The sequence below is a fragment of the Siphateles boraxobius genome, unplaced genomic scaffold, assembly GCF_051911475.1.
Source record: "Siphateles boraxobius isolate OS27281-9 unplaced genomic scaffold, OSU_SipBor_1 86, whole genome shotgun sequence".
NCBI lineage: Eukaryota > Metazoa > Chordata > Actinopteri > Cypriniformes > Leuciscidae > Siphateles > Siphateles boraxobius.
The window spans coordinates 1,768,934-1,781,295 of NW_027509215.1; the positions used below are offsets into that span (position 1 = coordinate 1,768,934).

A 12,362-nucleotide genomic window follows, 5' to 3' on the forward strand; every position below is an offset into this window, starting at 1 on the left:
CATGATCCTTCAGAAAGCCTATTAAAGGCGGGGCATACACTGTGCGATGTCTGTGCGATTTCAGCAAGGTACCTACTCACACTGAACGAGTAAATCGCATGCGATGTAAAGCCAAAGCTCGGGATTTATGTGCTCACACTATACGGTCCAAACGTCGAGCTGCGATGTGACTGCTGCTCACACTACACGTGTGAAATATGTGCGATAAACCCCCGTGCTGGGTTGGTAGACTATATCATGTATCCAGAGATATTGTCAAAACAAGCATCAGCTATCAATATCAAGATGATTTAGCACTTCCAATTTATGTATTAAATTATTATTAGTATTATTGTATTAGGGAAGGCTAATTTTATTATTAAATTGATCTGCTATTATAATTAATTTGCCACGCAATAATTTCACAGCACATCACCGCAATGCGCTGTGAGGATAATAAAATATTACATAGAAGCTTACTCCACGAGGAATAATAAAATAATAATAATAATATAATTATATGCCTATAATTCATTGTAATCGACCTAAATGTTTTAGACAATTTTCAATGAGAATCCTCATTGAAAATTGTCTAAAACATTTAGGTCGATTACAATGAATTATAGGCATATAATTATATTAACAGTCTATAACATGTCCAAACACTGCAATAATTAGTCATCAATGAAAATTAAAAACAGGTTTATTTAAAAAACATGGTTTAACAAATTAATAAAAGGTGCATGGTGCTCCATCGCAGGTGGCTTGGAAGACGTGGGTAATAACTGGGAAAACTGGAGGTAAGCAACAGTAATTTGTAGCTAGTTTGAACTACAGAACTTAAAGAGTTCCCTCTTTTCGTTTTTTTTTCTTTCTGCAGATTGTTTTCGCGCAGGCGCAGTGAGGGAAAAAACACTGAATTTAGGGCAATCGGTTCGTAGCTCTGCTTCAACTGTGCGATATAGTCACGAGGTTAATCGCCTCTCATTTCCCCTTGTATACTGCACGAACACTGCACGAACACTGCACGACAAACGACGCACGACAAAGCTGAAAATCGGCCCGACCCGAAAAAGAGTCGCACGAGTCAGAATTCGGCTCAAAATCGGATGAAATTCGCACAGTGTATGCCCGCCTTAACCGACAACAGAGCACCATGAACATGGAAATGTGTTGTTAAATGACAATAATTTTTAGGAAACCCTGCTCTACAAAAAAGAAAACCTTGAATCTTTTAATGAATCTGATTCATCAACCATGCAGAATGTGTATGTAAAACTCACTGAAGATTGTGGCCCGTCTGAGCTAAAGCGGTACGCCCCTGAGCTGACACTGGTGCTGGTTGCAAAGGAGCTGCGATGGTCACGTGACCAGTGGTCATTGTGAGGTGGGAGGCTGGGAGGTCGCATAATGAGACCTCCATCATAATCATCTGCATCATAATCTGAATCTTCATCGGGAGGGATTAGCTCCGCCTCTTCTTCCTGAACAGCGTGAGAGTAGGTGGAGCCACTGCTTGAGGGTGGAGCATGATAGGCTGAGGGCATGATGATAAGCGGGGCTAAGGGCGGGGGCATATGGTCATTAGCATAAGGATCCTCCTCAGAGGAATCATCGCTGGTGCGGATTCCACTGGTGCGCTGGCCGTCTGAGTGGCCGTGCTCGCTGGGATTAGGCGAGTCTTTAAACCCGTCATCCACTCCCAGACCTTCATCCACCTCATCTTCCTCACCTCTGGCTACCCCCTGCTGTGAGCCACTGGATCCCCCCAGCGAGCTCTCGATGTTACGCACGCACTCGTCGATCTCATCGAAGTTGAGCGATGTGAGGAACTGCTGCGCAGCCTTGCAGGCCTCTTCTTCCAGCCTGCGCAGCTCCTGATCACGCAGCCACTGCAGACGATGCAACGAATGTGTGGTTAGACTCTGCTCCTGAGCCTCTTTCTGTCGCCGCAGGCCTTCAATCTCACGCTCCAAACGCAAGATCTCCTCCACCTGTGATGCCTGGTTTGTTTCTCCTTCTAACACCTCGTCAAACACCTTCTCCGCCAATGATTTCTCTGCTACTGGGCTCTCAGGAGGGCCATTCTCAAATGGGCTACTCTCTGGTACAATACTGTTCACTGGTGTGGTACTCTCAGGTAATACATTTTGAATCTGCTCATTTTTCATTTCTTCCTTTAATCTTCGAGCCTCTTCTGCCTGCATAGAAAAGACTGCGTTACCCAACATGCAATATAAACAGAATGTCACTTGAGTTGGTTGTGTTTTGAATTCTGCTTTAAGATAGATAGATAGATAGATAGATAGATAGATAGATAGATAGATAGATAGATAGATAGATAGATAGATAGATAGATAGATAGATAGATAGATAGATAGATAGATAGATTTTTTTCCACTAACCGCTTGTGCCAGGAGCTCCAATTCCATGCACTGTCTCTCTCTAAAAAAATAAGCATCACAAGAATATCAGAAACTAACATTATAAACACAAACATAGGTATAATAATACAGGCAATTGTCCCACCTCTCTAGTGCCTCCTGTTCTTCTCTTCGTCTCCTTTCCTCTTCTTCCCTCTTCCTCTTCTCCTCTAGAAGGTGAATGTAGAGCCGTCGTGCCCTTTGTCCTCTGAGCCTCTTCTGTAGGGTGATGGTGGCCCAACGCATTGTCTGGAAGCGCCGGCGCCAATACAGTGCACGGTAGTTTTTCTGAATGACAACAATGCACTGCAACAGCCGCCTGTATTGCAACCTATAACCAGCAGAGGGCAGAGAGAGAAACAGAGGGAGTGCATTAGAGTTGACACCAAGCATGAGTAAGTTTATGTGCATTTGCAAGTGTAAGTGTGTTTACCGTGCTCTATAACCCAATATATGTGCTTGGATAATTGAAGCCGCTTTGAGCACTTCTGTTTCTCTTTGTTTCTCTAACCGCAGCTCCAAACTCTCTCTCATAAACACCTACAAAAATACAACCAATGAAAAGCCATCATTTACACCAGATCCACTAATCATGATGGATCTAGAATATAAAACCAATAAATTATTAGGTTTAGATCCAAGCATCTTTCAAACTGCTTCACTTTCACAAAAGCTTGCACCAAATTTTTCCAATTGCATATGCACCAGCCTATTCAGTATTCTTGATAGCTGATGCATTTAAAAAAAAAATTAATGGAAACATTTTAGGTTAAAATTTACATAAATGTAAAAGGGAGAGCGGTAATCTTAGGTTACCTCTTAATTTGGGTTAAAGTAACACCAGGTAACTTTTGCTCTCGGGGTCCCCCTACAGTTGGGAAACAGTATTGTCCTCTACTACTGTCGTAAACTCTGTCATCGTGCATTTGTTGACAACCATGATAGCCCTGAACACTGCAGGAGGAGGTCACATGCAGGTGTTCTGCTTGCATCACGTGTGAAATGTCTTCATCCCAGGTACAGTGGCATATATTTCAGCATGTCATATGAATATAATTTCATGGGTTTTATTTTTTTTTCTAACGACAAATGTTCGCGATGATCACGTTTACAAGCCAGTGTCATTATAGTAGCCTAGTCTATTGGTTACCGTTTTACTGAATCTATATGATACTTCAATGCAATGTTTGAGTGGTAGATAATAACCATATATCGTCAATATTATAATATCAAGCTACCATAAATAAATCTGCAAATTTTACAAATCGATTTGCATTATAGCTTGAGGCAAGACAAATAATCATTACCTGATTCAAGAAGATAAACGGAGGATAAAATAGCTTCCGTAACATAGTCAGGCAGACAAAAAAAACACCCCAGACTACAGGGTGTCATTGGTTGTTGCGTTAAATGTTACCCAGATACAATAGTGCTATTTTCTGATTGGCTAACAACACCAGACGAACAACACCAGAGGAGACGCGCTTGAATTCATGCCTGTTCCACAGTGAGAGCGGCACGGCCAGAGTTTTAGGCGCTGCGGCATATTAAATATACTACAAATAGTTTTTCAGCGTGAGAAATACAATGTGTGGCGGGAGAGCGTGACAAAAGACCGAAATGAGTGACTGTCACGCTCAATGCGTGACACTTGACAGCCCTGCGATTTTAAGGAAGTGGGGGTGGTGGTGGAAGTGACATATATGCCGTAAAGCAGTCGAGTTTTGTAGTTCTCTTTATTCGACGGTTACTACCCGAAACCCGAAGTTTAAAAGTACGATTAAAAACGCTACAGACCCCGTCAGGCTATGGCAGACGTGTGATTCAACCTATTGTAAGTCGATGTACCATCACAAGAGACTTGGAAATATATTATGAAGGTTGATAAGTTACCTGGTGTTACTTTAACAGTTAGCAAAGTAATGATTAAATTGTGTTGTGAAGAACTTTCCAAAAGTATTTTATGTCAGCTACCAACACAGTCCCACATTTCAAAGAACATGTTTCTCACCTTGGTTTTTCCCAGCTGCCATTCAGCACTACTGTTGTCATAGATCTGCAGCAGAAGGAAGCACCGCCCCTTGATGTCATCTGATAAAGCCACGCCCCTCATCAACACATAGTACCTGGCAAAAACAAAATAAAACTGTGATTGAACTGTCCTGCAAATATGGTTCACAATAAAGTCAGTTAACATTGTGAATCCTTTTATTTTCAAGGGAACAGAACAATGCAAAATTATGATTTATCATTTTTGATTTATAAAATTATACATTGTGTGACCCAAAAATTGGGAATGGTTTTGTTGCACATCCACCTGTGTGTATTTTAGACAAATCCAATTCCGCTTATATCAAACTGATCGGTCACTTTCCACAGCCTAAAAATGGATCTTACTTTTATACGCCAATATTGCATTCAACTCTGTGTCCATGTATCCACTATATGATTACCATTCAAAAATGTAGGAAATGCAGTAAAAACAGAAAGCAAGCAGTAATAGCACAATGTTAATTCTGGGTGTCAAACAGAGTGAGTTTTGTGAATAAGATGCATTCTATTAAAAGTGTTATTTGCATAGAAAGGAGGACTGTTTGGACTGAAAAGAATGACAATGACTTCATTTAACTATGCCTAAAGAGTTTTTGGAAAAACTTAAACTTTAAATATAAAAATCCCCTTTGCATTTTCATTTGATAAAAATGATGGAATGGAACATTTTCTGAATAAATCATTTTTCAGTTTCAGCATTTTTAGGGCACAAACCTGGAACAAAAATCATTGAACGTTCTCCTGACAGGAAACCCAGAACGTCTGATTTTAACCGTCTCCAACATCCCAGAATATCTCAGCTGGTTGAGGACTACAGACTGCTCAAACTGATCGGGCATCTGCGAAAGAGAGTGACAGAGACATTTTAACTATTTAAATCACCACATTTGCTCCATTTTAAAAAGTGTTTCAGCTTCAGACTGAAAAGTTAGAGGCCATAAATCTAAATTAGCTGAATTAATTCTGCTTTCAAATATAGACGGGTGGAGTTTTAAGTGGATTCATTCTTCAAACACACTAAGTGGGCCATCATCACCCCCTCCCCCTGACCTCCGACCCTGTGTGGGGGTGAGGTCGGAAACGGGGCGCTGTGATCCCCGCTTCTAAATGTCATCTCTGTGGAAGGAGGAATGAACCAGAAGGACTGGCGAATGAAAGTGAGATGAAGAGATGAGTGGTGAATGAGCGCTGTGAGAGGAAGGTCAATACCAAAACACACTCACACAATCATTCATTATAGTTAGAGGCACATTAACATACTGATACATGCAGCACAAGTCACAGAAAGCAGACAGGATCAATGTCAGGGTGCTTCATGGGGGGAGGGACAAAGTCTCTCTTTAATTTTCTCCCAGCAAAACAAATACTAGCCACATATTACATGTATTAAAAGGATAGTTCACTCAAAACTGACAATTTTGTCATCATTTACTCATCATATTGGTCCAAAACCTGTATGAGTGTCTTTCTAAAGTGGGACACAGAAGATATTCTGAAAAATGTATCAGTGTTTTTGCACATACAAGTTGTTTTGGACCACATTGACTTTCAAGGTATGGGCAAAACAGTCTTCAAAATATCTATGTTCTACAGAAGAAAGAAAGTCACAGGTTTGGAACGATACAAGTAAATTATGACTGAATTGTCATTTTTTGGGTGAACTACCCCTTTAGGAATCAAACCATGAGAACATAGCAAACATTTTTCATAAATCTGTTCTTTAATAAGCAAAAGCTTCTTAATTATCCAACAGGTAAACAGATAGACAGCAGTCAGACATCTGGAAAAACTCTCAGCATCTGTCTAAACACCACTGTATCAGTGCTGTTCTTCTACATCAACAATGTAACTGGCTATTGGCTAAACGTTTAGTTTAATAATATATGAACTCGTCTCTTACTGTACAGAAAAGTGTCCTTTCTCATCCTGTGCCCGTCAGCAGCTCTGAGTGAGTGTATGTTCACAACAAGCCAGAGATCAACTGGTCAGCTCACACACATACACACCCCCCAACCCCTCCGCTCTCATTCACACACTGCTGGTTACCATGGAGATCGGACCCATGCTGGGCTAATTTGTGCTCAAGGGGGAGGGGGGTGTTTGAGGGAAATGCATTGTGGGTAAAAAAGGGGCAGAAGCCACCCCAGCTGTTTACATTCAAATAAAGTGTGGGGACAGTGGATAGAGAGACATAGAGATACAGCTGAAGTAAACTTGACAGAAAGACAGATATACAGACAAATGTCTATAGATGTCATACATAATTGTACATTAAAATTATTTAATTAATTCATTAGCTGTTTATAATAAGCAATTTTTAATTTAATTTGTAATTAATTTTAAATATTTAGATAAATAAAAAAACAGATAAATTAATAGATGTCATATGTATGTTTTTGTAAATTAGATAATTTAAAAAATATATGTAAATTTTAGATAATCATTTAATTGTTTTACTACAATAAGTCAAGTCAAATTTAGAGAAAAATAAAGGAAAAATAAGAAAAAATAAAATTTAAATATAGTAAAAAATTTTAGTGGTAAAAAAAAGAAAGAAAATTGACATTTTCTTGAAGAATGATTTTTAAATATTTAATTTTGGATATAAGCAGACAAACATGTTAGACATAAGTAGCTGTAAATTATTTAGTTTTATTAAGTTATCGTGTTAGTTTTAATTGTTATAATAAATATTCTACATTATGAATTATTACATTATGTGTTAGCTTTTTCTTTTACTTTTTTGCATTTTATATATACTGTATACTTGTGCCTTCTGCACGAGGCAACTGCATATTGATTTACTTCAGCAAAGATTTGTTTATGCCCGATCTGAAAGTGACAGTAGAATGGAACAGAATTGATGTGTCCCATTAACACATCAGTTCTGCACTGACCTCAAACAACTGAACAAAGAGGTACTGCCATACACAAAACACACATGTAGTCTGACATCTGCTGTAGAGTTAATAGGCAGTCTGCTGAATAGCCTCGGGTCCAATGCAGTCGGAATAGAAAAGTGTGCAGAGCATGTGTCTGTCTCTCAAAGGAGTCGTATATCTCCACACTGAGTTTATGATGTCCCTCTGTCACTACTGAATGAAAACACACAAAGATATACAGCCATACACAGAATCGCCATCTGATAGTGTGTGTGTGTGTGTGTGTGTCTAATTGGTGTGTTTGTATTAGATGTCTGCACTTGAACCCGGCCCATAAACCTGACCAGATGCAACTGGCATTCTCAAAATAAACAAAACAACTCTGAAGTGATATTATAAATTAATTTCAAACCTGAAACCAACATAAACCCAATGTTTTACAAACTGACACCAAGTAAGACATCTAATGTTCATATGTTTGTGTCTGTGACGCATACCTTGCTATTGTTGGGTTTAATGCAACGTACAAAGAATGGATTGGAGGAACTGAGGGTGGACATCAGGGAGTGCAATGAATTCTGGGTAGAAATAAATCAATCATCTGTTACATATTGTTTAAAACGTTTTATACCAAATGCACTTACCGGGGGTTTCAAAGACAAGGCTTAAACTAGTCCTGGATTAAAATGCATGTTTTAGCTGTGTTAACTGAAAGCAACTTATTTTTTAAAATATGTCAGTGCCACTGTTGAGTCTTAAGATTCACTCCAGTAATGTTTTTTTTCTTAGGCACATTTATAAAAGCTACTTAAATTAATTGAATTGAACTAAGGCCCAATCCTAGCTTAGTTTAAGCCCTGTCTGTGAAACCAGGCTATAATATACTAATAAATACTTGATGTTTGAGGTTATTAGAAACAAACGATAAACATACAATAAAGTGTTACACTTTTTAAAGTGTAAGAGTAAAAATGGCATCTTTACATTCACTTACATTTAAATTGAACGGTTGTTTACCTGTTCTAAAGCATTATGCGAGTTGTAGTTTCTTACCTTAAATTGGGAGCTAACTGTAGGTCTGCGATACTTTGAGCCACACTTGACTGTGTCCTGTCCAGTCCAGGTGTTCACTCGCTCAAAGAGATCATACACAAAATCCAACCTGAGAGAACAGGAGCGTGTGAATTAATGGCCTCAGTGAGAACAGTTACACAACTACACACACACACACACACACACACACACACACACACACACACACACACACACACACACACACACACACACACACACACACACACACACACACACACACACACACACACACACACACACACACACACACACGCACACGCACACACACACACCTGCTCTCCCTGAGTAAGTTGAGAATATCATCTCTGAATGTGTCTCTGTTCTTCTCCAGGATTCCTCTGGCATCATACACAACCTGCAGACAAATAGCAGGATGTTAACCAGAGACATGACACCTGCAGTGCTGACGTTGACCAGCGTTGATCTTTTCCCCTTATTCTCCATTATATAAACCATAACACATGAGATATGTGATGCAAACAAGTGAATAGACTATAATTTTTATCTTTCTTTTCTCAAAATAAAACCACCATCGCTAAATTTTTAATGTATACAAATTCTTTGTATTTCTTTGGTATTTACCATGATCACCAACTTGTGGCTGGTAACTGACAGACCATATTGTATCAAAAGTCTATTTAATCAAATATTTAATAAAATGCTATGTATGCTAATAAATAATGCTTCTTAACCCTTTTATAAGATAAATACTCCCTGAAATTACAATCAATAAATAGAATAAACAATATATTTTCCTGTACCTATTATAAAATATGACCTATTGTAAAACACTGTACCTATTACAGACATTGCATTTGGTATATGAACAAAATGCCACTTAAAGGAAATGTGAAAGATGCTTATACTGTAGTTGCTAATTTACTTGTATGGATATGGTAAAAAAAAACTAACAATTTTATACATTTATATATATATATATATTTTTTTTTTTCCTGTTTTGTTTTCCTATTATTTTTTTGGTAGTTGAAGATGCATACTGTGAAAGATCAATACAACAAAAATAAATAAATAACAATAATAAAAACAGTAGACGGTGCCTACCTCTCCTGCGTAGTGCTTGATTCCAAACTGATGAACTGCAACACGGGGTTTAACATAGAACGGATTCCTCTAATCATATGGAGAGAGAAATAGATAAGTGATTATAGTTATCATATCCAAGTTGATGATTATGCCAAATATTCATATAAGTGGTTGATCAATATGAGTTTGTTTGGTCCCCTCCAATTGGGTACATTCCTGCCAACAGTTCTTGCTGAAGCAAACCTACTGCCCTTCAGAAAAATGTGTGTGTGTGTGTGTGTATGTGTGTGTGTGTGTGTGTGTGTGTGTGTGTGTGTGTGTGTGTGTGTGTGTGTGTGTGTGTGTGTGTGTGTGTGTGTGTATGTGTGTATGTGACGTACAGAATGCTGGCTATGGAGTTTCTCCAACAATGTGCCATCAGTGCCTTTAGGAAAATGACTCTCCTCATTCACAAGAGCAAGCAAACCCAACTTCTGCAGAGGAAACACATGCACAGACAGACTCAGATCTAGAACATAATTTACATTTACATTTATTCATTTAGCTGACGCTTTTATCCAAAGCGACTTACAATTGCTACATATGTCAGAGGTCGCACACCTCTGGAGCAACTAGGGGTTAAGTTTCTTGCTCAGGAACACATTGGTGTCCCTCAGTGGATTCAAACCCGGGTCTCTCACACCAAAGGCATGTGTCTTATCCACTGCGCCACTTATCCACTGTTTTTACCTTTTCTATGAGATCAAGGCACTCTCCATTGTCCATCCAGTTGACATCATCCCAGACCAGCCCTTCTCTATGAACGCAAACACAAAGAAAGTATTAAAACGGCAGAGAATTAGACGTGCACCCTGTGCTTTGGTTGATGGTGTTGGTGATGCGTTGGGTGTGTTTATATTTTTAATGACTTACTTGTTGTACTCAAGCTGTTCTAGAGAGAAAATGTGCTTGTTGAAATACTCCTGTAGCTTCTCATTTGCATAGTTAATGTTGAACTGCTCAAATCGGTTCACCTGAGAAGGAGAATGGAAATGAAAAAAGAGTGGAATAACATTAGTAATGACAAGTGTGTTAAAACCTCTGTCTGAAACTAGTCAGCATGTCTCTCACCTCAAAGTTCTCAAACCCGAAGATGTCCAGTATACCGATGGATCTGAAGTCTTCACTGCCATTGATATGGTTGTTCAATTTACGAATGATCCAAGTGAAGCACTGAGAGTAGAGAGCCATCGCCATAGAGTCCCGTGAGTCCACCGCCTGATAAACACACACACACACACACACGCGATGTTATTCCGACTACAGAAGGGTTTTTAAGCCTTTATTACTGAATTAAACATGACTATAAGTATTTTTTGCTTTTAAGCCATTTGTAGCAAAATCCTGAAAAAGTACTTCAGTGATCTTCACTTTTTTGTGTGCCAAAGGCTATTTATTTGTGTTTATGTGTATTGGATTTCTTTATTTAAAGATGTATATTTATATTATTTATTTAACTATTTTTCTATTTATTTATTTAAATATGAATGTTCATATTTCAATATTTAATTGCTGTACTGCTTTTATTGTGTTCTTACTGTCATGTGTTTTAATATGTTGTGTTTATGTATTTTTAACAGAAATAAATAATATAAACTTGGCATGGAATTTAATTTGGAAATACTGTGTTAAGAGGTCAAGTTGTAATGTTTAATGGGAAGCAAACTTTAAACCTGTCCATATAGTAATAAAAGGGTAAATGTCTGAGGAAGGTGAAATGTTTAATAAGATTTGCAGTTACATGTTCAGTCCTCTAGAGGGAGTGAGAGTTTCTGGACCTGTTTTTGGTGACTGCAGAAGTATTCTGATGAAATCTATATTGTGTCTCTATTGTACTGCTTTGCCTAATAAAACACTTTTCTCAGTCTCTGTTATATGATGGACTGGAGTTCTGAAGGAATTTAAATTTCATCATTTTTCTTACACTTAACAGTATTAGGCTACATTAGCTTTTAATTAAAAGGTATATTGTTCCAAACCCAAGACTTTCCTTCATCTTTGAAACACAAATTAAGATATTTTAATGAAATCTATGAGATTTCTGTCCCTCCATTGACAGTTCACGCAATTACCACTTTGAAAGATCATAAAAGTAATCCATATTTATTGAGCGCTTTAGTTCAAATATTCTGAAGAGACTCGACCGCTTTATACGATGAACCGATTGAATTTAGGCTTTTTTTTTTTAAATTCACATATTTTTTATTCACATATAAATATTCATTTACTCTCAAATAAGTTGTGGTGTGTGAAGCTTGGAAGCTCAAGTATGTTCGCTTGATGTGTGAGAACTAATGAGGTTCATTCTCTTGTTATGTAGCACGTTTGAGCTTCCGAAAGAACCAATGAGGTTTGTTCTCGCACATCAAGCAAGCACAGTTGAGCTTCGGTTTATGTTCGCTGATCAATGTTTTAGATTTAATTTAAAATATCTTCATTTGTGTTTCGAAGATATATGAAAGTCTTACAGGTTTGGAACAATATGAGGGTGAGTAATTAATGTCATTTTTCTTTTGGGGTGAACTAACCCTTTAAGTTGTTATGTATGATTTTACAATTTCACACTACAATTTAATGTTTGTTTGACTGTGTTTTGTGTAACCTAGTGAGTGTGTAACACCCCTGTTACCTGCTCTACAGTGAGGGGTGTGGTGATCTCCTCTCCTCTGAGGATCATGGATCTGTGGGTCAAAACCTCAGCCAGCTGGGTACAATCCAACCCCAAAAGATCTGCAGCTTTACTGAGAGCTACACACACACAGATTGTACGAATATAAATGTAATGCAATTATCATCAGTACAGTAATGTTAACAAAAAAGAAAAAGAGAAACAGAGCTAAAGAGAGTG

At 38.1% G+C, this 12,362-nt stretch overlaps 1 protein-coding gene across 2 annotated transcripts in view; it reads right to left on the reverse strand.

Annotated features, from left to right (window-relative positions):
* The window catches only part of myo10 (myosin X), a 47,954-nt gene that overhangs the window by 11,482 nt on the left and 24,110 nt on the right, over positions 1 to 12,362 (reverse strand). For both annotated transcript variants that reach the window (XM_077222435.1, XM_077222436.1), the window contains 15 exons: positions 12,144 to 12,262; positions 10,586 to 10,732; positions 10,388 to 10,488; positions 10,205 to 10,271; positions 9,856 to 9,948; positions 9,494 to 9,562; positions 8,704 to 8,786; positions 8,390 to 8,498; positions 7,834 to 7,914; positions 5,169 to 5,293; positions 4,414 to 4,528; positions 2,836 to 2,942; positions 2,509 to 2,733; positions 2,385 to 2,424; positions 1,263 to 2,180 (listed from right to left, as the gene is read on the reverse strand). In XM_077222435.1, the coding sequence (XP_077078550.1) occupies positions 1,263 to 2,180; positions 2,385 to 2,424; positions 2,509 to 2,733; positions 2,836 to 2,942; positions 4,414 to 4,528; positions 5,169 to 5,293; positions 7,834 to 7,914; positions 8,390 to 8,498; positions 8,704 to 8,786; positions 9,494 to 9,562; positions 9,856 to 9,948; positions 10,205 to 10,271; positions 10,388 to 10,488; positions 10,586 to 10,732; positions 12,144 to 12,262 (2,399 nt within the window). The remainder of the gene's footprint in view (positions 1 to 1,262; positions 2,181 to 2,384; positions 2,425 to 2,508; positions 2,734 to 2,835; positions 2,943 to 4,413; positions 4,529 to 5,168; positions 5,294 to 7,833; positions 7,915 to 8,389; positions 8,499 to 8,703; positions 8,787 to 9,493; positions 9,563 to 9,855; positions 9,949 to 10,204; positions 10,272 to 10,387; positions 10,489 to 10,585; positions 10,733 to 12,143; positions 12,263 to 12,362) is intronic.